This window comes from Elephas maximus, chromosome 9 (genome assembly GCF_024166365.1).
Source record: "Elephas maximus indicus isolate mEleMax1 chromosome 9, mEleMax1 primary haplotype, whole genome shotgun sequence".
NCBI lineage: Eukaryota > Metazoa > Chordata > Mammalia > Proboscidea > Elephantidae > Elephas > Elephas maximus.
Genome location: NC_064827.1, coordinates 111,658,833 through 111,682,800, shown reverse-complemented (window position 1 = coordinate 111,682,800; position 23,968 = coordinate 111,658,833). Strand labels below are relative to the sequence as shown.

The 23,968-nt window shown below is 51.2% G+C and overlaps 1 protein-coding gene across 6 annotated transcripts in view; it reads right to left on the bottom strand.

Annotated features, from left to right (window-relative positions):
- WNK2 (WNK lysine deficient protein kinase 2) overlaps positions 1-23,968 on the bottom strand; it is a 189,601-nt gene that overhangs the window by 47,026 nt on the left and 118,607 nt on the right. For all 6 annotated transcript variants that reach the window (XR_007518624.1, XM_049895554.1, XM_049895551.1 and 3 more), the window contains 10 exons: positions 22,402-22,539; positions 21,575-21,769; positions 18,849-19,430; positions 16,003-16,293; positions 15,441-15,490; positions 14,432-14,600; positions 14,238-14,354; positions 7,665-7,835; positions 7,266-7,311; positions 6,433-6,552 (listed from right to left, as the gene is read on the bottom strand). Coding sequence is in view for 5 of the 6 variants with exons in the window: in XM_049895554.1 (XP_049751511.1) it covers positions 6,433-6,552; positions 7,266-7,311; positions 7,665-7,835; positions 14,238-14,354; positions 14,432-14,600; positions 15,441-15,490; positions 16,003-16,293; positions 18,849-19,430; positions 21,575-21,769; positions 22,402-22,539 (1,879 nt within the window). In the remaining variant the exon portion in view is untranslated. The remainder of the gene's footprint in view (positions 1-6,432; positions 6,553-7,265; positions 7,312-7,664; positions 7,836-14,237; positions 14,355-14,431; positions 14,601-15,440; positions 15,491-16,002; positions 16,294-18,848; positions 19,431-21,574; positions 21,770-22,401; positions 22,540-23,968) is intronic.

The window sequence follows — 23,968 nt, the reverse complement described above, 5'->3', positions numbered from 1 at the left end:
CTACAAGTTTTTATCCATTAGTAAGAGGGGCAAGTTGGTCTCTGACTCTAATTGTGGATTTATCTCTTTCTCCTCTCCGTTTTATCAGTTTTGATGCTTTGTTGTTAGATGCATACACATTTAAGACTGTCTTCTTGATGAACTGACCCTCATGAATATATAATGTCCCTTTTTATGCCTGGTAATTTTCTTTTTTCTAAAGTCTATATTGTCTGATATTAACATAGCCACTGTAGTGTTCTTTTGATTAGTGTTTGCATGGTATATCTTTCACCATCTGTGATGATTAATTTTATGTGTCAATTTGGCTAGGTTACAGTGCCTAGTTGTTTGGTCAAAGACTAGTCTAGATGTCACTGGGAAGGTATTTTGTAGATGTGATTAATGTTTACAGTCAGTTGACTTTAAGTAAAGGAGATTATCCTTGATAATATGGGTAGGTTCATCCAATTAGTCAAAGACTTTAAGAGCAAAAACTGAAGTTTCCCAGAGAAAGACTTCTGTCTCAAGACCATAACATAGAAATCCTACCTGAGTTTCCAGACTGCTGGCCTGTCCTACAGATTTTGAACTCAAGAAGCAAACATACAATATCAACTCTTGCCTAAGTTTCTAGCTTACTGACCTGCCCTATAGATTCTGGACTTGTCAGTCCCTACAATCTCATGAGCCAATTCCTTAAAATCAGTCTTTCTGTGTGTGTGTATCCTATTGGTTCTGTTTCTCTGGAGAACTCTGACTGATACACCATTTATTTTTTAAACTTTTTTTTATACGATTATACAGGTACTCCCCTGACTCATGACGTATTCAAATTATGACAAACAGTACTTATGACAGTATCTGGAACACTGCATCTTCCTGGAAAGTTACAGGAAAATGCATGCAGGGGATATGGAAAAAAAACTTGATGAGTTATGTGAACATGCTCCAAGCATTTGATCAAGAAAATATGATGGAAGAGATCAGTGGAAAAATCATCCAGTTGGCATGAATGCTGAATTTAAAACGTGGTATCACTGATGTGGAACAGCTCACAGATCACAAAGAAGGGAAATTGACAGATCAGGACGTAATGGATTTTGAAGAGGAGAGAAATGCTGAAGAAAAAAGGAATAATAAGGAAGAGGAAGGAGAGAAGTTGTCAAAAAATTCTGCAGTGACAGTATTAGCTGGTGTTTTTTTCTACACTAAATTAGGGGCTTCAGTTGCTTGAAAACATGGACCCAAATGCTGATTGCTCTGCTAAAGTAGACAGACAGATTTGGGAAGCAGTGAGATGTTACCATGAAATATATGAAGAAAAAAACAAAAGGACCATATAGACACCTCTCATTAATTTTCTGGTCAGAAATGTCATCCCCTTTCCATAAGCGGAGTTATTACCACAACTGACAAAATGCCAATATTGTCCAACTCTTCTTCATCCTTGAAGTAAATTTTTATGCTTTGTATATTTCTTTATGTAAGTATGTATTAAAACGTATCTGTCAGTTTACATGTTTCCAACCCCTAAAGACAAATAAACATCGCATTTATAAAGACACTGATACTAAAAGGTAGTAATAATGAAAACTGAAAAAAAAAAAATGATATTCGACTTACATCAGAACAGACTTATGACCAAGTCATCGGAAAGGAACCCTGTTCTAAGTCAAGGACTACATGCACTTGGAGATTCTTGTAGACAGCATAAACCTAGGTCAAGTTTTTTTAAATCCACTCTCACAATCTGTCTTAATTGACATACTAAGACCAATTACATTTACAACCAATTATTCCAACTCATAACGACTCTAGAGGAGAGACTAGAACTGCCCCATAGGGTTTCCAAGGAGCGCCTGGTAGATTCAAACTGCCGACCTTTTGGTTAGCAGCTGTAGGTTTTAACCACTATGCCACCAGGGTTTCCACATTTAATCACTGATATATTTATAAGGCAGTCCTTGATTGACAACGTATTGAAGTTATGACAAACTGCACTAACGACCGTCTACTTTTTTTGTACATCTTATCGTAGGTAATATGTACTGCATACAATGTAGCAGCATTTAATTTGCTGGTGTTATCATTATCAGATGTTCACTCGCAGATGTCCAAAGATTTGATTTATAAAGATGCTGATAATAAAAGGCAATAATAATGAAAACTAAAAAAAGAGGTATTTGACTTATGCCAGAACTGACTTACGACAAAGTCGTCAAAACAGAACCCTGTCATAAGTCAGGGCTACCTGTATTTAGACCTACTACTTTATTGTTTTTGATCCTTTGTTTCTCCTTTCTTGCCTTCTTTTAGGTTATTTTTCGCATTCTGTCTTAGTTTATCTATTGTGGTTTTAACTCTATCTCCGTGTAAGTCTTGCGGTTGCTCGAGGAATTACAAAACACATCCTTAACTTTACAGAGTCTACTCAGATCAGTATTTTGCCATGTCAATTGGAATGTAGAAACCTTACCAACATATATATCTCTTTACACACCCCCCCATACCATAGCTTTGTTATATATCACTTCTACATATATCAAAAACCCCATCAGACAATGTTATAATTTTTTCTTTCAACTGTCAAACAGGTTTTAAAGAACTCAGTCTATTATATTTATACAGATATTTACCATTTCTGTTGCTCTTCCTTCAGCCAAGTTCCTTGTTTCTTTCTGGTATCATTTCTCTTCTGTCTGTAGATCTTCCTTGAGCAATTCTTTTAGAGCAGGTATACTGGCTATAAATACTCTTGGCTGTCTTCATCTGAGAATGGCTTTATTTCAGTTTCGCTTCTGAAGGATATCTTCCCTGAATACACAATTCTGGGTTGAGAGTTCTTTCAACACTCTAAAAATGCTGTGCCACTTCCTCCTGGACTCCATGGTTTCCAATGAGAAGTCTTCGGTCATTGAATCGCTGTTTCCCTCTGAGTAATGCATCATTTTTCCTTGGCAGCTTTGACAATTTTTTGTTTTTGGTTTTCAGCAGTCTGATTATTATGCGTCCACACATGGATTTCTCTGGGTTTAACCTTTCTGAGGCTCACGCAACTTCTTGAACCTGTAGGCTTATGCCTTTTGCCAAATTTGAGAAGGTTTCGGTATTAATTCTTCACACTTGTTTCAGCACTGCCCTCTTTCTCCTCTCTTTCTGCCTGGGACTCTGATGAAACAAATGTTGGACCTTTTGTTATTGTTCCACAGGTTCTTGAGGCTCTGTTCATTTTTCTTCCCCCTTGCTCAGACTGAGCAATTCCAGTTACCTTAATTTTCAGTTTTAAAATTTTCATTTATTTCTTCGTTGTATCATCTATTTCTTTGCTGACAGTTTCCATTTCAACATTTGATTCAAAAATGTTTGTGACTATTCAAGCATTTTTATAATAGATGCTTTTAAAGCCTTTGTCAGATAATTCCAACATCTATGTCTTCTTGTCATTGGCATGTGTTGACTATCTTTTCCACATAACTTGACATTTTCATCTGTCGAGTAATTTTGGATTATATTCTGAACATTTTGAGTATCATGAGATTCTAGGCCTTGTTTAAATCCTCCAGTGAATGTTAGTATTTTTGCTTCAGCAGGCAATCAGCCTGGCTAGGTTCTGGCCACAAGTTGCACCCTGCCTTCTCTGGGCTGTGGTTCCAATGTCAGTTCAGTTTCAATGCCTCTGTAGTTTGAATCTGATCTGAAATATGTGCGTGCCACACAGGGACCAATCTGGAACCTGGGTAGTGGCCTATATGATACGTCACTTCCCAAAGATTTTTTTATCTGCCAATTAGGATCAGATCCATACATACACAGGTTGGAGGTGAGCCCAGAGTTCATAAACAACTTTATGGTGTTGCTTTCCATGATGTCCCTGATATTTTCTGGTTTCCAAGGACTCCCCTTTTCAGATTTCTGGCCAGAAATCACCCACTTTCATAATTGTGCCAACCATAGCCAAGTGGCAGGAGGATAAAGGGAGAAAGAAAAAATCAGTGGATTTTGGCTCTGTGCTGTTAGAGTCAAAGGTCCACCCAACAAGAAGGTTCTCCCCATCCTGTAACCAGCTCTGTCACTGCCATTACCCTAGAACTGCCTGGGGGCTGGGCAAAAAGGAGGAGGAAAAAAGGAAACCATGGAGAAGAATGTCCCCACTCTCTGTGAGTTTTAGGTGTTCCGTTTCCAGGCTTTTCCCTGGATCTCTCTGTCTGCCCACATAGTCCTCACTGCTGGTTTTGAGGCCACACTGAGTTCAGGCCAGGAGATCCCAGAGGAAGAAACGCTAAACTCACTGCCAGGTCAATGGTACTCTGAATTCTGGTCTTCTTCCCTCATCTTCCTACTGCTATTTATTTCTCAGAGTCCTCAGATGACTGTGCCATGCCTCTGCCCAGGTTTCATAGTACATGAGTGGGAGAGAATGGGTGGTAGTGTGTGTTTACTCTATCTGACCCAGAACCAGACCTCTCTGCCTAGTTATTTTTTATTATGTGTCAGGTATTATACTTAAGAAATTGTTCGTTCAAGTAATTTGAGGCCTAGAATAATGCAATCTTCCTGCAGAATGGATTTGTTTGATTCTGCCTATGGACACAGCACTCCAAGGTCACCTTCATGACGGGTTGAGACACTTTGAGAGTGGGTTCCTGTCTACTTCCAGCTGACCCTTCCTTCTACAGTATGGGTCTCCAGCAGGGGCTCCAGTAGGGTCTGCATCCTGGCCCTGGACTCTGAGCCCCTTTTCTCTAGGCTGGCAAGGCTGTCAGAGGCAATGCTCAGTCTCGAGGCTACCCCTGCAGAAATCGGGAAATGCCCCCCAGTAGAAAAGGGGGCCAAAACTGGGCTCACGTCCCTGGGTCCTCATCCCCTCCTGGATCCTGACCTCACAATTCTCCACTCTCATCAGACTTCTGTAATGCCTTCAGGCAGATGATTTTTATAATTTTTACAACTTTTTCGTTATCCTTATTGAATAGTTGATCCAAATGACCAGATCTACCAGCCCTGGAAGTGGTCACCTCTTTTTCCTTTTTATACAGATTAAGAAACTGGCCTAGAAAGATTTCCTGAGGTCACTCAGTGCACAGATGAAGAGCTGGGATTTAACTCCAGGGCATGTTCTCTTAACTAGTACATTATACAGACTCTACTGAAAATTAGATTTTTATAAGAGTTTTTTTTCCCCCAATTAATTGTGTGTGTATTAAAATCAAGTAATACATGAATACACTCATATTTTTTAAATCGAACCATTACAGATACTAAAGGGCTAGCTTCTCCTTTGTCCTCTCTTTACCAGAGGTCAGCAAGTCTCAGTTTGGTGTATGGCTTCACTGGGTTGTTACTCTTGGGAGGCTGACCTACTCCCTGTGGGAATGAGTTTCCAAGAGCACAATGGGAGTCACTGGAAACACGTGACATGAGGTTAAACTTGATCTGCAAATATTTTTCATGAACGTATCATAAAGCTAGGAAACCGTGGCGTAGTGGTTAAGTGCTACAGCTGCTAATCTAAAGGTCGGCAGTTCAAATCCCCCCAGGTGCTCCTTGGAAACTCTATGGGGCAGCTCTACTCTGTCCTATAGGGTTGCTATGAGTCAGAATCCACTTGACAGCAACGGGTTTTTTATCATAAAGCTAAGTCAAGTTTTATAATCAACAACTTTTTCCTCCCAAATTATAATGAATTAAACTTGTTCGAGTTACTCTTTCCAGTCCCTCAAAGTTGAAGTCAAGATTTTACTGACAACACCAAAGGGCAGGCTTGGTAGCAATCTGCACAGGTAGGTACAGGTCAACAGAAGAGTTCATTTTCTTAACGGACAATTTAAAGTTGGAGAATCTTAGCATCAAAAGGGACTTCCCCACCCCACCTCCTGAACAAAATAAAACAAACACAGGCGTGTCCTCCACAGCAGCAACGCTGACGGATAATCCTCCACAGGGAAATCGACGACGAGGTAGATAACATTAGCAGTAACAGGGAGCAGCCTTGCTCTTTCAGCACGCCTGTGCCATTCCGCTGTGTTACCTGAGCAGGGCAGGCTCTGGAAGCAGCATGTCTGAGACTGAATACTGCCTAACTCCATACATTCAGTGGAAAACAGCCCCCTGTGCAGTCTGGGTTTCAGGGCTATTACGCACACAGGGAGCCCTGGTGGCACAAAAGCTTGGCTACTAACCAAAAGGTCGGCAGTTCGAATCAACCAGCTGCTCCTTGGAAACCCTATGGGGCAGTTCTACTCTGTCCTATAGGGCTGCTATGAGTCGGAATCGATTCGAGGCAACATGTTTTTTTGTTGTTGTTTATGCACACAGAGCCTCTCAGGGCACCTGGCACACGCGTGTGCTAACACAACATGTGCTGTGAGCACAGCTGAGGACCAGGGAGTGATGCAGATTACACACAGGTCAGCCGGGAGGAGAATTCTGATGCTGTCTGGTGGCTCATACCTTGGCTTGCATCCGGCCGCAGGGAGCTGACAGGGGGTGGGGGTGAAGACTCAGGCACCTCTGTCACTGGGTTTTCGGGTACTGGACAAATGATAAACCACCTCTTTCCAGTATGCAGGACTGAAGGGAAGAACAGAGACAAGATCCACAGCACTGTGAGAGTGAGCTTCTTTTCAGGCCAACGAGATCCGTCACTGCCTTCCATAGACTCCCCATAGGAGTTCTGTGGCAACTCCTTCATACCTATGAGTTTGTCACTAAGAAGGCTGTGGGCAGGGAACCAAAATGCTCAGCCATAACCCTAGATGGCCTCCCTCCACCAAACAGAGGCGGTTACCCAGACCTCTGCTCTCTTACCAGGTGGAAGTGCACAGCCCTTCAAGGGACCTGTGCACCACAAGGTGGACCCTCTCTGAGGGCCTCTGCCTGGGTTTCACTTCCTAGATGCCCACAGCACCACCCCAGTGAAGGCAGGGATGCTGGCTGGTAGACCAGTGGACATCAGCACACGACCCACAGGCCACCACATCCCAGTCTCCACTCACAGCACATGGGGCTCTTTGGACAGGGTGAGCTGCCCATGGAGGGAGCAGGACCTGCTCCCCCATGCTCCAGGCAGCACCCTCAATTGTCTGGAGGTCATCTAATCCCACACCCCACCCCACCCCATGCAATGGTTGAATCCCCTTACAATATTCTCAACTGCTGGCTTTTATTAAATGCCTGCCGAAAAACACAATGGCAGCAAATAATCCACAGAGAGAAGTGGAAATGACCAATGCTTTTCTACAGCCCTGTCTAATTTCACGCTGTAGCTGAGATGGCTGACTTACCATTCTGCTGATAGACTGGGGCATTGACTGGGGAGTGTCGACTTTCCTAAACAAGGTGGAAGACCAGGAATCAGGACAGACTGTACTAAAGAAGAACTTTCTTCACATGCCCACTCTCCTAGCCCCCGCCTTGGCCCTCCAATTGTCACTCAGTACTTAACAATTTACGTGATCACTCTTGATATCTGAGCCTATGGGAGAGGGGTTCCAGATGGCACTATCATTGTACTAGCAGAGGATGGCACTTGGGGGAGGTAGGAGGCTGGCCTTGCCCCCCTTGCATGTCTCCTGCTCCCCTCCCCTGGCCTCCACCCAGCCCCGCTCTCGTACCCCCTCCACTCAGCCCAGCTACTACACGAGCAGGTGGTTCCTGTACCATCCCCGGGTGCCAGCGCTCACTTCTCCTGTGTCCAGGCCGTAGGCACTGTGGTATGGAGGGCTCGTGCCAGCGTCTGAGCCGCGGTCCCCATCTGTGTCCTCACTGAGCATGTCCTCGGCCTTGTCTATGACGTCCTTCATCTGCTCAATGAACGTCTCCTTCTCAGTCTGCAGGATGAAGTCGTGCTCCACCTGTGGACACAGGGAGTGCAGCACACACCTCTGGCTCACAAGTTGGGCTTGAGAACCAGTGGTAGAGGGCTGTTTATGGGTGATTTATTGGTTTTCCACTCTGCCTGGGCCCTGAGGGGAAATGCCCTGCAGAGGGCTGAATCCAGCTTTCAGACTCACAGCTCCTGAGTGAAGCAGCAGCCCTTGACAGCTGCACCATAGGCGGGTAGGGGAGGAGGGCTGGACAGGGGCACAAGCACTGATCCTCTAGGGTTGGGCCCAGGTGGTTCTCCCCAGGTGCCCCTGAGCAGCACACCAATCTAAACAGGCCAGGAGTGTGGAAAGGCCATGAGGGAAAGCACTAGTGTAGGGGCGCCCAGCAGCAGGTACGGTCGTGGGACCATATGGCAGACAGCTTGGCTCACAGAAGCACAAGGTTACATGAAGGAGGGGCAGAAGGGAGACTCAGGAAGGTGGTGAGTGCCCAGGCTTCTAGAAATGCAGCCGTTGGGTCTGGGAGCCAAGGGACATGAAATGATACTGGAGACCCATCTGGTAAGGCAGGGTATGGGGCCAGACAGCAGGAGAGGGAGGATCAAGGAGCTCAAAGGACTGGGGTGGTGATATAGAGGGAGGAAAACCGCCTGGGGCCAGGAGCCCAGGGGCCCAGGGGCCCAAGTGGGTAGGAGAGAGGAGGGCTGAGTGTGAAGTCACAAGCCCCAGCCAGGTGAGTTCAGGCTGGCGCCAGGGTGGGCAGGGGGCAGTCAAGGCCGGAGACACATCTGAGAGTCTTCTCTGGGACAGGAAACCTAAGGCGAGAACGGACCAGTCTCCTCTCCTTGCTAGTGTCAGTTCCAACGCAGAGGCCAATTTCCTTGTGCCTTCTACCATCGGTCCATACACCCAGCCTGTTGCCCAACCTGTACATGCTGCTTGCTGTCCAAGCTAAGTTCCCACATGACTCCCAACACTGCCCACCCTGTGCCCCAGCTGTGGGCTTGTGGCCAGACCCCTCAGTGTCCAGTGGCCCTGCCTGCCTCAGGCTGGAGCTCTGGCCATGAGCCCACACCTATCTTTTCCTCAGATGTATTGAAATTGGCTTTTCCACGGGGTCATCTCAGTAGAAGGCCCACCTCCACAGCTATGCAGCTCAGACCAGATCCAAATGGAGAGAGAGCCGTTTCCAAGGTCAGTGGGCAAGTGCACTGCAGGCCAGATGCCCCGTGCCCGGCACAAGCAGCGTGGTACCAGCATCAGGTCCAGGCCTTGCCTGCACTTTGGTTTAATATGCTGTCTCAGGAATGCCACCACCAAGCTTGGCAGTGCTCTGTCCAGCTCCCCCAACATCTGCCTCCGCTCCAGAGCAAGGCCTCCACGCACCACACCAGGGCTGTCCTGTGTTCTGTACTCCCACCATGGCCATGGCTTCCACACGAGAAGAGACAGTCCTGAGTCCATGGACCCTCACGGACAACTCCAGCCTTTTCTGATGGACTCTTCTGTGAGATGGGCTGGCAGCCTCTCCTGCGGTGTCCTGCCAGGGTCTGCAGGACACACCAGGCCCTCGGTCTGCCCTTGCTTACACCCCACTGGGCTGTATCCTTGGCCACACGGGCAGAGAGAATGCCCCTCGTCTCCCTAGCAGGCTCCATGAGGACCACTTTGCAGGGGGAGATAGCATGCCAGTGGGTGCTGGGTTATCGTGTACAGATGTACATCTGTGTCTTAGTGTAGTTATCCATTACGACACTGGTCTAAGGGGAGCTTTACAGGGCCAGAGCCAGGGCATTCAGTTGTGGGGTGGGGGATGCAATGTCATGCAAAAGAATGTAAGCAATTTTCCAACACTATGAAAGTTTCATTAAACACAATGAAACTAAAAGCCCTTAGTAATGATAAGTTTTCCTGTTAAGTATTTAAGTACAGGCAGTCACCACGGATTAGGACTGAGTTTTGACTCGGAGCAGTGAGGTATGGTTTGTACTTAAGGTCAGTTAGTCAAGCGTTTGTCCTAGTATATAGTATACAGTGTATCTTTCTATGCATAAAAAAAAATCAAAGAAACACTTCCAGATACACTAAAACATCTTTAACATGATGATACAGTAACAATAACATCTGTGTTGCAAAGTAGCACTGTAGTATTAGGAACCACTCTATGTATCTCAAATTTTCAACATAATAGGCTTTACGGGGCTTGGTTCATAACTATGGTTGTATGTAAGTCAAAAGTTTGTAGCCCATAAAGACTATAATTACGTAAAAAACAAGGGAGAAAAACCTAAACATATAGGGTTATAGGTACATCCTGGAAACCAAATTAAATCCAAATGTCTACAGTCTCCCCTTAACCACAGGAAGCTTCCATACTAAGACTAGGAAGAAAGGCCTGGCAATCCACTCCTCAAAATCAGCCAGTGAAAACCCTATGGATCCCAACAGTACAACCTACAAGTACGGTGGGGACAGTGAGGACTAGACACTGATACATGGCGTTCTCCCACTCTGTTGTGGGAGAACGCCATGTATCAGTGGCGGCAGCTGACCACCACCACAAAGGGGCTCTCTGTCTCTCAGGACAGTGTGCCTGAGGCCCCGAGAAGCCACTACTCTTCATGAGCCACTGAGGTGTGCTGGCACCCGCTCACCGAAAAGCTGCGCTTTGGAAGATGGCCAACAGGGCTGGAAAACAGCTGTCTAAGTAGCGCCACGTTCCATCAGCCAAACCCCCAGTTGCTCCGGCTTGGTCCCTGGGAAGCACGTCTGTCTCCCAGACAAGAGACTGTGAGAACAGGGGGTGGTGTGCCGTCTGCCAGGCCTCCGCTCTGAGTCTCCCACGGACTGCTGGCTCACTGACTCAATTTGCGTCCTATTTATATCACGCCTCCTTCATAAAGGCATTTTAGATGACTGGGTTTAAAAATGGCCCCTACAAAGCCAACACAGCACATGAGAAAAAAATCAAGCAATGAAATGGGGGGAGAATCACAATGCTGAGTGAAAAGCAAATCCGAGAAGCTGCCAGTTTCATAAACCTCAAAGCTAAAGAACTGCGTCAGTCACTGCACAGGGATTTGTGTGGGTGTGCAAATACACACATATGACCCAGACACACAAGAAAAAATGTTAAAAGCAAGGGAATAAACAACATAAAATTTGTGCGGCAAGCATGCCAGGGTGGGCATGGGAACAAGGAGAGGGTGGGGGAGGGAAGCACACGGGTTACAGGAACAGCGCTGGTAAGTAACATGCTGTTCCCAGGGTGAATGATACGTTTACATACAGTCGTTTTTTATTACCCTTTATAATACCCGCATGGTACACAGTCGTTTGTATGTATAAAGTAACACAAAACGGACTTTGAAAACGAAGTAGGATGACAGAAGAGAGCTTTTCTGGCTCCAGGGGCTAGGAGAACAGTGGGTGAGGTGAGTTGGTGCAGGCTCCGTATACAAGGAAGCAGCCAGGCCACTGTGGAGACCCTGCCCCTGGGCCTGTACTCCAGGAGAGTTTGTCACAGGGACTGTCATGGATTGAACTGTGTCCTCCAAAAAAAAAAAAAAAAAATCAAAAAACCCGTTGCCGTCAAGTTGATTCCAACTCATAGCGACCCTATCCACCCAGTGCCATCGAGTCGATTCTGACTCATAGCAACCCTATAGGACAGAGTAGAACTGCCCCATAGAGTTTCCAAGGAGTGCCTGGCAGATTTGAACTGCTGACCATTTGGTTAGCTGCTGTAGCACTTAACCACTACGCCACCGACCCTATATAGGACAGAGTAGAAATGCACCCCCCGTAGGGTTTCCAAGGAGCAGCTGGTGGATTTGAACTGCTGACCTTTTAGTGAGCAGCAAAACTCTTAACCACTGCATTACCAGTCCTCTAAAATGATACCTTGAAATCCTAACCCCAGTACTTTGAACGTGACCTTGTTATGAAATAGGGTTACCAGTTCATATGTTACCAGTTAGTTGACATGAGGTCATACCAGAGCAGGGTGAGTCTTAATCCCTTGAGGGTAGTGTCTTATAAAAGAGGAAAACAGACACAGAGACACACAGAGGAAAGACAGCCAACGTGAAAATGCATCCATAAGCCAAGGAGCGCCAAAGGCTGCCAGGAGCCCCCGGAAGGCTAAAGGAGAAAGGCGTGGACTAGTGCCCTCTTAGAGACCTCAGAAGGAACAGACAAGGCTGATACGCTGATCTTGGGCTCCCAGCATCCAGAACTGTGAGACAATCATTTCTGTTGTTTAAAGCCATCCACTTTGTGCTATCTCCTTACGGCAGGCCTAGAAGACTAAGAAGGAACTCCATAGAGAAGACACTGAACAATTGAATGACCCTGCACGGGGGTTCCCTACAGCACCCCATGTCAGTGCTTGATGAAAGCCAGGCAGGGTGAGAGCACAGGTCTACAAAGGGCACTAGAGCATGGCCAGAGGCACATGGTCTGTCATGGATTGAACTGTGTCCCCCTAAAATACCTGTCAACTTGGCTAGGCCATGATTCCCACTATTGTGTGACTGTCCACCATTTTGTCATCCGACGTGATTTTCCTATGTGTTGCAAATCCTACCTCTATGATGTTAATGAGGTAGCATTATCAGCAGTTACGTTAATGAGGCAGGACTCAATCTACAAGATTAGGGTGTATCTTAAACCAATCTCTTTTGAGATATAAAAGAAAAGCAAGCAGAGAGACATGGGGATCTCATACCACCAAGAAACAAGAACCAGGAGAATAGTGTGTCCTTTGGACTCAGGGTCCCTGCCCCGAGAAGCTCCTTGACTGGGTAAGATTGATGACAAGGTCCTTCTACCAGAGCCAACAGAGAGAAGAAGTCTTCCCCTGGAGCTGGCACTCTAAATTCGGACTTCTAGCCTCTTAGAGTTTGAGAGAATAATTTTTTTTTTTTTTTTTTTGTCAAAGCCATCCAGTTGTGCTATTTCTGTTACAGCAGCACTAATAACTAAGACATGGTCCAAGAGGCAGTTCCCTGGTGGCCTCCAAAGCTGGGCTGTCCAATATGGCAGCCAGTAGGCACATGTTACAGTTGAAATCAATTAAATTAGGCTTCCTGGATTGGCAAGAGCATCTGCTCTTAGGAGGGTAGCATGTCTTCCTTTGTATCTTTCTGGCTATAATAAATGGGTAACTGTAAGTACAGATGCTCTCTGTGAATTCTGTGAGCGTTTCCAAGGAATTAATGAACCCACAGGGTGGTGGCTAGGGAGCACAGAAGGGCCATGTGGGCAATCTGATGGACAATGTCCTTTTAATTGTGAGCCCCCGAAACGGCTCCAGGTGGCTGAGGGTAGAGAAGGAGTGCTTCTTGGGGGGCTGGCGATGAGGATAGAGATGTGGGAAGGGGAGACTGGACCCACTTCCAGGTGGGAACTGGACTCATGCTGATCCTTGCCATGCAGTTAGCAATACAGGTGGGATTTGCCCACTGTGCCCCTCGTTTGGGAGTGTGCCCAGTCACACTAGCCACATTTCAATAGCTCAACAGCCATATGGGGCTAGTGGTTACAGTACTGAATGGCAAAGGACCTTACACTGGGCAGGCTGTTAGACAATCTTTTAGAACACTCTTCCAAAATGTCCGTCTGACGTGAACGATGGTCTGGAAGAACAGGGCCAGGTATGGTATTCACAGATGCTCCTTAGGAGAGCATTTCATGGGAAAACACATGTACAAAACACTAGTGTGCTCTTTTCTTGGGGATTCGCAAACCATTAGCACATTTGTCTGTGTGTTCATTTGGCTGAATATTTACTGGGGGCCCGCTATCCCTTCCCAGCCTGGAGCCAGATCCCACAGGGAGCATGAGAGAGTGGGCAACAATGGCGTGCTCACAGGGCACACTGGTGCACAGGTGGGAAGGGGCCCTGGGGTGAGGACGGGATGCTGTCTGGGAGGCCTGGGGTGGAGAGAATAGGCGCAGACAGAGGTGCAGGGTGAGGACCTCAGGCCCAGGCAGCACTCTCCCCACACCTGCAGGCTGGCGGGGAAGTAAAGGGCTCTGGGCAGGAAGGCTCCACCCAGCTCCACCAATTATCTAACCTCAATATCCTCTCTTTATCTCTGAGGGAAAGGCTTAGGGCTTCCATTTAGGAAGCAGCACTTAGACCTATTAGAACATTCTTTATGTTGTCTTCTCACCCCTCGATGTGTCAGCAGAGCGTGGGGAGAGCTGCTATACGCCAAGTGCAAGGTCTGCACTCTGCCAGAGGAGATCCAGGAGCCCCAGGAAGCACCCATGGCACACCCACTGGCCAGCCAGTATCCCCACAATGTGGACACCACATGGGTCCACCCCTGTGTGCCCAGAGAATGTGGGGAGACGTTCCCCAGCAAGGCAAGGCAGGGTATCCCTCTGAGCAGCAAGGCCAGGTGCCCAGCCCAGCCTCACCATGTATGTGGCGATCTCGTCCGGCGCATCCCCATCCAGGTCAAACTTGAAAGTCACCATCTTGTGGTTGTGTGTTTCCAGCTGGCACTCCACCATCTTGTCCCCCGTGTTACACACCTAGGGGACACCCAGCGGGTCAACATTCTATGAGGGCAGCACCCACCCGTCCGTGCAGCCACGCCTGTGCCACTCACGTTCAGGATGGTCAGCCTGGGCCGGCTGGCTTTCTCCTGACGGGAGCGAGTACGGGTGGACTTTCGGTGGTGCTTCTTGGACGACTTGACTTCGAGCTTCCCACCTCCAAGAGTGCCTTCACAGCTGTCACTCATTTCCTTCCCAGAAGTAACATCGGAGCCCCCATAGCTGAGTGGAAACCAAGAATGTCAGTGCCACTCAAAGAAGATGCAATCAGGAAGCCTGGCTTCAGGGAAATAGCCCAGAAGCTCAAGCTGCCTGGGTGTGCTCAGTCTCCAGTGATCTGCAGGTGAGAATTGCTCGCATGATGACCCTATGCCTGCCTCCAGGGCCTGCACTCCTTCTCCCACACCATCTCCGCATGGGCGCCTGGGGGTCGTGTGGAAGGGTAGGACCCCCGGTCCTTCCATTACTGTCTGTGTGCCCAAGTTCCTCCCAGCCTCACCAGGGCGCTGTGAAATGGGTAAATTTGCGGTTTTAGAAAACAAACCCCTCCACTTCCCCATCCCTGCAATGAGAATGGCAACACGCCAACACTGGGGGCTGCTGTGAGGGCTTGAAGAGGACATGACAGTGGCCCTTCTCCAAACCTACCCCCAATAAGGACACTATTCCCTCCCCCTAAACAGGTTCCATCTCTGCAGACAGCAGGTGCCAAGCAGTGGAGGTGAGCCAGGAGGCCAAGGTCAGGCCTACTCTGCCCTTCTGGCTTCTCCCTGCCAGATGGGCAGAGGCCTCGGGGCCTGTCCAATCTTCTGCCCAGAATATGCCTCGGCTCTGCAGACCAGTGCCAGGACCCACACGAGTCCAGAGCACAGAGCGGGTGTTTAACAATCAAATACAAGAGGCACTCACCATGACTTTGCCAAGCAAGCCTTAAACAGGGGCTGAGATTTGTTAAAAACCCTGGTGGCACTGGGCAAACTGGAGCAGCAGCCCACCCTGGGACAGCCGCATGGTGCCCCAGTCTGCACAGGCTGGGCTGGGGCTGGCCGGGCAGTACGTTACCTCTCACAGCTCTGCAGAAGGCCCGGTTGCTTGTCCTGCACCACCTGCTCCTGCAGCAAGAGTGTGGGGAAAGGACCCGTCACTGTCCACTCCACCTTCTCACAGCCACGGGGCAGAGGCCGCCTCCCTCTGCAGGGAGACACCCTGCCAATGTAAGGGCGTAAGCCCCAATACTTGGAGCCAAGCAGATTTCTAAAGCCTGGGGGTGCATTATGCCAGCTCCTTTTCAAAAACACAATCCCACTTTCACCATCCCTTAAGAGAACATTCTGGTCCTACCAAGGTGTTCAACAGGGTTTTGTGCCATCTGAGGAAGGCTGTTTTCTAAACCTATGTATGACACTCTCTGTCCTGGTGTGGGTTTAAGAAGAGCATGAGATCTCTGGAGAGAGAGGCGAAGGTAAAAACAGCCTGTGGCTGTCCCGGCTGAGTCACACACCTCTCCTCTATCTACGTGTCCCCAACTCTGGGTGCAAAGCCCAAGGGGGCCTAAGTCAGATACGTGGGGGGGCAGCCAGAGCCCGGCCTGGTGGCCATGCCCACAGGGTAGCAGAGTCCATACCTCTTGGGCTGATTCCACTGTTGACTGGACAGCAGGGCAGGGGGCAGTGACCATGGCCCCAGCGGGCAGTGGTGGGGTTGCAGGAGGCAGGAGTGTGGTGGTCTGGGAGGGCAGGCTCTGTGCAGTCGCCACCACGGTGGAGGCCAGGGAGCTGGAGAGCTGTGGCAGGAGCTCGGGGCCTGCCACTGGGGGCAGCAGCGGTGGGGAGAGGACAGTCGTGGGAGGCCCAGGGACAGAGGGGCCCAGGGCTGTGGAGTCCACTGCATACGAGGCTGGGGGGCCCAAGAGGACCTGCAGCACAAGGACATAGATGCAGGTCAGGGTGGGCTCCCTGGGGCTGAGGGCTGCAACCTTCACTGAGGGGCCTGAGGGGCCACAGGCACAGTAGCGAGCACACATGGGGCAGGGGCTGCCCCCTTCAAGGTAATCCCCCCAAAGTAAGCCCTTGTCAGGTATACAGCAGAAAGAAACAAAAACGGGCATGGCTACACTCCCCTTTGGAATCGACTCCCGCATTAGAGCAAGAATACCTAAAACTGGGTTCCATCACAAATTTCTACCTAAGTCCGTGAGGATGAGGATGGCGCAGGACTGGACAACGTTTCACTGTGTTGTGTTTAGGTCGTCATTAGGTGGAGGCGACCTGACAGGAACTAACAACGACACGTGCGGCTTACACTTCATAACAGCAGCAGGCTCCCTGTCACCACCTTGCCAGGCCTGGATCACTGCTTCCTCCCGCCTCGAGATCAGGGCTTAGGCCGCCAGAGGACCCTGCTGCAGCCCCAGCTACGCCCAAGACTGTCACAGAGACCACCACCTCCTGGGAGGCTCATTTGGAAGCTCATGCTTCATTTCCCCATTTTTCCTTTCCTCTCTTTCTAAAAGCTCTTTGGGGGCATATAAATAAAAGATGAGGCAGGTGGACACGAAGCCCCAAGGAGCTAGACTTGTGAGGAGCCTTCGCCTTAGAAAAACAGAGCCCCCAAGTCACCTCGATTTGGAGCAGGAGAGGGTGAAAACATACAGCAGCTCCTCAGCCCCTCAGACATGGGAGGGGACACCTTCGCTTAGGGCTCCTGGGCGTGAGACTCTGAGAAGTCGGGGAGAACTAGGGCCAGGTGCTGTCTAGCAGCACCCTGGCCACCAGGCGTCTCTCCCACACAGGGCCAACCTGCCGCATCCAGGGGAGCGTCTGCCTTCCGCAGAGGGAGGCCTATGGGGTAGCCATTCACTCATCAGTCCAGGTCCCTCACGGGTCACCAAGCCTGGCCAGTGACCTCGGAGGTTCACGGCAGCTCCTCAGCCCCAGGCTACACACACGACCCCGCCTGAGCTCGCCTGGGCAGGAGCGCAGGAAGGGCAGTCACCAGATCCTCCCAGGATGGTGGGGGGAACAACCACCTCAGCCAAGGGACACATGGGGACACTACCAGGCCTTGAGGCTCACACCTCCTTCCCCTTGCCTTTGGATTTCCTCTGAAGATGGATCTGACCCTGAATCAACTGATGTCTGAACTGAAGCTGAAGCCTCGCTGCGGCCAGGCAGGCACCCAGTTACAGCACGGATTAGTGCTCTTTCCTTAAAACAACGCCACCCTGGCGATCAGTAGGCACTGTCCCCTCTTCCTCTACATAAGAACCCCTTCTGGAAATAAGATAGCAAGAAACTATTTTCAGGATGTGGGCAAAGGCACCTTCCCACGTTCTCTGGAAGAATCGTCATGACAAAATAAAAATGAGGCTATTAGCTCTACTTTACACTGTGGCTCAGAAAGTAAAGAACACGCCCAGAGTCCCACAGCTGTGAGGGCTAGAGCCAGATGGACTGGGTGAGAGGGTCCCACACCAGGGACCCCACCCTGGAGGCAGGACACTATAAATGCAGCCCCCACTGCAGTGTGCTACATGCTCACTGCCTAGCACACAGTAGGAACACGGCCTGCTGCCACGTGCCAGCACGCTCACTGCCTAGCACACAGTGCGAACTTGGGCCTGCCGCCATATGCCAGCATGCTCCTTCACTGTAAACTGGCAAGGGCCGCAGGCTGGCTCCACCGACACCCCAGGCCACTATACCTCTTACTTCTACCACACCTGTCCTTCTCACCAGCAGCCCCAGCTCTGTGCAGTTCACACTAGCCAGATCTCCTTAGCTTCTAAGAGGGGAAGACTCCTGCTTGCCCCCCCGCAAAAAAACCAAAACCAAACCCAGTGCCGTCGAGTTGATTCCGACTCATAGCAACCCTATAGGACACAGTAGAACTGCCCCATAGAGTTTCCAAGGAGCTCCTGGCAGATTCAAACTGCTGACCCTTTGGTTAGCAGCCATAGCACTTAACCACTATGCCACCGGGGTTTCCCCTGTCTGCCCACTGGGTGATAATTTCTGAAAAGGTGCTTTGGAAGGAAGAGTCACCATCAGCACCCCTGCCTCCCAGGAGCAGCTTACAGCAGGTGGCACTGAGGCTGTGGGGCCTGGGTTACATGTTCTTGCTCTCCAACCTGGATGAGGAAAGGTACCACTGATGCCAGGTGCAGCCCTGGAACCCTCCACCAGCCAGCAGTGGCTACTGACTCTTGGTAAGGGCTCGTTAGTGGGCACCTATTTGCCACTCCCCACATCTCTGATCCTCCTGACACATGCTGAAAAGTGGAAGGAGCTTTTACTGGCTTCAGCCTCCTTCTCCAACACATCTCTGTGGCAGTGCCTCCTCTCAGCCCTTCCCTGTCTGTCCTTGGCCAGATGAAGGGCAAAGGGCTTAAAGAAGGGAGGGAGAAGAGGCCCCTGTGGGTGCTAAGGAAGCCTCCCAGCCCCTGGAGGGCAGTGCTCAGGGCTTAATTACCTGGGTCCCTGCCCCAGCAGCCGGAGCAGCCTGCTCGGAGAGATGGCGGATGCTTGGCTGGGGGGGCTGAGGAAGCGTGGGCAGCTGCGTCTGGGGTGGTGCGGGCTGCAGCTGCTGAGGGACCACCTGCAGGTTTTGAGCATGATGGGGAGAAGGGGGCACTTCGCTCGGCACGACATGCGAGAAGGCAGCTGGGTAGACGGGCTGTGGGGGCAGCTGGGCGGGTAGCTGGGCCACAGCAGGGTGGATGGACACGGCGGCCACGCCCTGTGGGGCCACGGTCAGCAGGGGTATGGTGGTAGTGGTACCTGGTACGTTTGGCACAATGGTCCGGCAGGGCACTGCCAGAGGGGTCAGGGGGGCGTGGGGCAGCTTGACCCCCTGCAAAGGCAGGGCCGGAGAGGTGGGCAAGGGCGTAGGGGGGTTAAGGGGGAGGCTTGGCAAAATTACGGCCGGAGAGAAATACTGAGGTGGCGGCGGCACAGGGGGCAGGCTGGCGGTCGGTAAGTCAGGGAGGGCTGGAGGGAGGCTGTCAGCCCCTGCCAGGGGGGTGACAGGAGGGATGGCGGGAAACTGAGGCATCTGAAAGAGACACAAGAGCAGATCATCACACTTGGTCACGGGCTACCACGGAGGCCACCACACCAAGCCCGCTGCACCTGTGGATTAGCGACTTCCCAGTTAGCTTTACAACAGCAATAAAAGACTGCGACAATGCGGGGAGGAGCCCAGATGTTTGCTGCTGCAATGCTTTGTGTCCTGCTGGAGGAAGGAGCCCAAACATAAACACACCCCTTAAAGGGAAATGCGAATGTAGGAAACTAGTCCAATTAAAAAGGAAAGTCAGAGGCTTCCAGCCGGCACAGAATGCAGGAGGGACCTGCTGGGCAGTCCCCGTGGCCTCACTGTGGGGCCTCTCACTTCACCCTGGCAAGACAGGCCACGTGGGGGCTTTGTCCTGAGGTGCTCAGGGGCAGTCAGACACCAGGGTCATATCAGTAGCCACGGGTTCAGATGCCTTCTCGTGCAGGACAGGCAGGGCTGTAAGAGCCACTAGACTGGCTCCAAACAGCTGGAACCACCTCAGCCTCATGTCCCCCAACCTATATAAACTCAAATGGAAACCAAATTATTTGGCGGTCTCTGGTGAAAGCATACCTTTGAGCACCCCTTTTCTGGCTGGGCTGATCCCCATGTAGCTCCTGAATGGGGAGAGGGCAGGTTCATGCTGGCAGGCGTGCACATCTCAGCCAGATGAGACCCCCACTCCCACCAGCGGGGACGCCCAACCTCCCATGTGTGTATCTTCTCAGCTATCTCTACATACCTTTGAGAAACCTGACATTTGACCACATGGGTTTCGCACTTCAAACTTTTTAGTAGGTTCTCTGACAGTTCTCTCTTTAAAACAATGATTTTCTGGTGGAATGCACAAGGATGTCATGTAACCTACACCTCCATGCAATTACAAGGCAGTGAAAACACACCAGGACAGCTCCAGTCTGGGTGAAAAGCACCCCAAACAGCAAGCCCACTGATTAGCAAGACCACTACCGGACAGCTAAACCACCTCTCACTTGGTGTGAGCATGGACGCAGCCCCCGGTGACGCAGGGCAACTCTTACAAAAGACCCTTCTAAGCGCTGCTGTCAATCACGGGAACTCAAGCTTGCCTTACGGGAAATCCCGCCTGCAGAATGAGGAAGCACTTGCTGTCCTACCACTGCTGAGCAAAACTGAAACTGGGGTACATGAGGGGAGCTCACCCACAGTCTCGAATGTCTACGAAACGTCTGCACTGACACTCGTCAGATAGGGAGAGGCTCCCACACCAATTACATCGCTTCAGTTACATGCCATCAGATATTGCTAGCATGGCCAGTGTTTCCCCACAGACAAAATGTTAGACTGCTTTTGCAACTTGAACCTAACGACCTGGTGACCAGTCTTCCCTGTGGTCAGCGATGCTGCTCAGTTTACTATCTGACCTCCAAAGGAAGACACTCAACAAGGACTTGGGTTTCTCCTATCAATCGAGTTCTGCAGCATGAACACGCCATTTTAGGCCCACTTTTTGCACAAGCTCAGTATTTCTGCAGCTGATCTTGGCAATAGACTAAACCTACTCCATACTAGATGCTCCTGGGTCAGATGCCCATGGTGTCTTTCAAAGCCCTGATGATGGGCATGTTGCCAGCCGGGCACGGCGGGCAGGGGACTGGCTGCTGGGTCTTTGCTCTCCCATCACTAGAGATCTCCAACACAGGGACTTCCTCTCCCTGAGGACCCCAGGGCATCCAGAACCCAGCCCACCCCTCACAGCCCAGAAAGGCAATGCAGCCTAGAAGGAAGGTCAGACGATGATCCGCCCATGTGGGAAAGAAGTGGGGACAGAGGAGAGAATCAAAACAGCCCAGCAGAGGGGAACACTCCTTGACGTTCTGGTGTGCACAGGTGGTGGGTGGGAGGGCGGAAGGCAGGGCTGTCTTTGTGGGAAGAAGGACAGGTGTCGACCGGATGGTGCGGGTCAGGAAGTCAGGCACAATGTCCTGGGACATGCCACAGTGCATGGCCCCATGCTGCAGAGCCCCACCCCGCAGCCCTAGGCCAGACTGCCCAGGTTTCCACGTACAGACACTGAGCAGGCCTCCGTGGCACACCAGCCTGGGCACAGCACACCCCTCAGCCAGAGGGCAGAGCAACTGGGGACAGAGGTGCATGAGTACCTGAGAAACTGGAACTTGAGCAAGTGGTGGGAAGGGCACCTGCGGCATCTGGAGGGGCTTCAGTGGTGCAGGGGCCACCACCTGAGCAGCTGGAGGCAGGTACGGAGGCAGGTGCGGGGGCACCGGCTGAAGCGGGCCCAGGGGCTGTGGGGCCAGGACTGGCTGCAGGGGCGCTGGCTGGGCCAGTGGTGGAGGCTGGTGGGAGAACAGTGCATATTTTAGGCCTGCCATTACTGGGTATTCTGCCAAGATAGGGAGGGTATGCGCTCCACCTGTGCAACCCAGCAAACAGTGAAAACACACCACACAGGCCTATCACCAAGCAGACTCAAGACAGCCTGGAGCCAGGGACATGGTCAATTCTCTACAACCTTCTAAACAGTGAAGTGGTGTGGGGAGCACCCACTGCACGGGCCCTGAGCCCCAAGCCCAGGCCCCAGGCCAGGGCAGATGACAGGAGCGGGGTGGTGGGGAGAAGAAAGGACACAGGGAGAGGGATTCATGGGGTGGGAAGTTTGGGGGATGTAGTACCTCCTCATACTTGTCTATCAGCTCTTTTTCTCTGACTCAAAAGACCCTGTCACCTCTCCCCAAGATTCCTGACCCCCTCCTGACACAAGCTGCCTCCCGGTTACGTACACTCAGAGAGGCTTCTGTAGGTAGTGACCACACAGAGTGCCCATCCACCTCTGCCCGTCTAGTCACATGCTAAAGACAGCAGTGCACACTGGCTAGACAACCCTGCCCTCAACAATGGTGTGAGACCACCCCAGCCCAAGAAGGCTATCAGGCAGTCGGTCCCGAAAAGGGGCAGAGCCCACACTCACCTGCTGGCCGGGGGGTGGTGGCTGTGCCGGGCCCACGGGCATGGGGGCGCTGGGCAGTGGCAGCAGGGGTGTGAAGCTCACCGCTGGTTGCGGGAAGTGCTGCTGGGAGGGTGGGCCAGTGCCCACAGCCAGGCCAGGCTGCAGAGAGGGCCTGCTCAGCACTGCTCTGCAGAGCCCCTGGCCCCGGCCCCGTGCTCCCCAGCCATGGGAACAAAGGGCCTGGTGGGACAGCATACCCCTCACTACCTGTGCCCCAGCACCCCATTAGTGTGACATTCCTCCCAGGGGGTATGACAATGCTGCAGAGCTGCGGGCAGAGCATCCGCTTCCAACAAGGGGTGTCCCACTGCGTCAGCCCGCAGGGGACCACGCAGTCATGGGAGTGGGGAGTTACGGAGACTCTGTTGGGCCAAGGAGAAACACATGTCCTTGCACCGAATGGGAGAAGGGACAACAGAGCATGCCTGCTGTGCAGAGGACTGCAGCTGTGCGAGATGTGCGCACGGCCAAGCACACAGAAGGCATGGGGAGGAGCATGCGGGCAGGGCAGTGAGGAGTGAGTGGGCTGTGCACACCGGGGGCCTCAGTGAGTGCCCCACCAGGAGCAGGAGGGAGGGCATGGCCGGAGGCTCAGTGTGAAAACTGAGAAAGAAACGGACACACTGGCATGGGGGCCGGGTACTTGGTGATACTAAGGAAGTGCTGTTGACTTTCCAGGTGTAGTAGTGGTTTAGTTCCCATCACCTGGGGACACACGCTGATAGGGAAACGTCTTCCTGTCTGGGACTGGCTCAGAATGCGGGAGTAGAAGCAGAGGACACAAAGGAAATACAACTGAACAGGAGCTATGAAGCTGGGTCGTGCTCTTCCGTATCTACAATGGGAGTTCTGTCCTGGAAGGTTTTCTGGATGCAGTAAGTGGTGGTACTTCCCACACTGCTATCACTTGTTCATCTTTTGCAGCACAGCCTGGTGACAGCAGCACGGGGTGAAGCAGAAACGGCTGGCGCATGGGGGTCAAGCCTCCGCAAAGCCTTGGGTGGGATGCGCCATGCCCCAGCAGATGTGGCTGACCATCTACCCTCAAAGTCAGCACCCAGTGCCGTGGGCAAAGCTAGCCCCAGCAGTTCCAGAGCCCATGCGTGGCTCAGGAAGGACTTCTGAGTTCTCTCCAGGACCCCAATGGCTGCCCTCCTCCCCCTTTCAGTGGCCTATCACCACAACAACCGTCCCCCACAGGACAGGCACCGCCTGGAGAGGGCAAGAGCTTCCCAGAGCCCCTTCCTGCCCTGGGAACCCCTGCAGATGCTCCCCATAAACAGGCAGGGTACAGGAGGTGGTACCCTGCCCCAAGGCCACATGTAGCATGTCAGGTCCCGTCTCTTCAACCTCCTGGCTCCATTGACCCCCACCCAGAGGACCTGCTAAGGTGGGATGGCACTACGGAAGCCCAGAAGAGTGTCTGCTGCTCTGGCCACAGAGCCCAAGCCCTGGGCTCAGAAAGGTGAAAGCAGGCGGATGGCCCTGCTCAGCCCTGGCCTGCGTGATCCTTACAGCCAAGAACAGT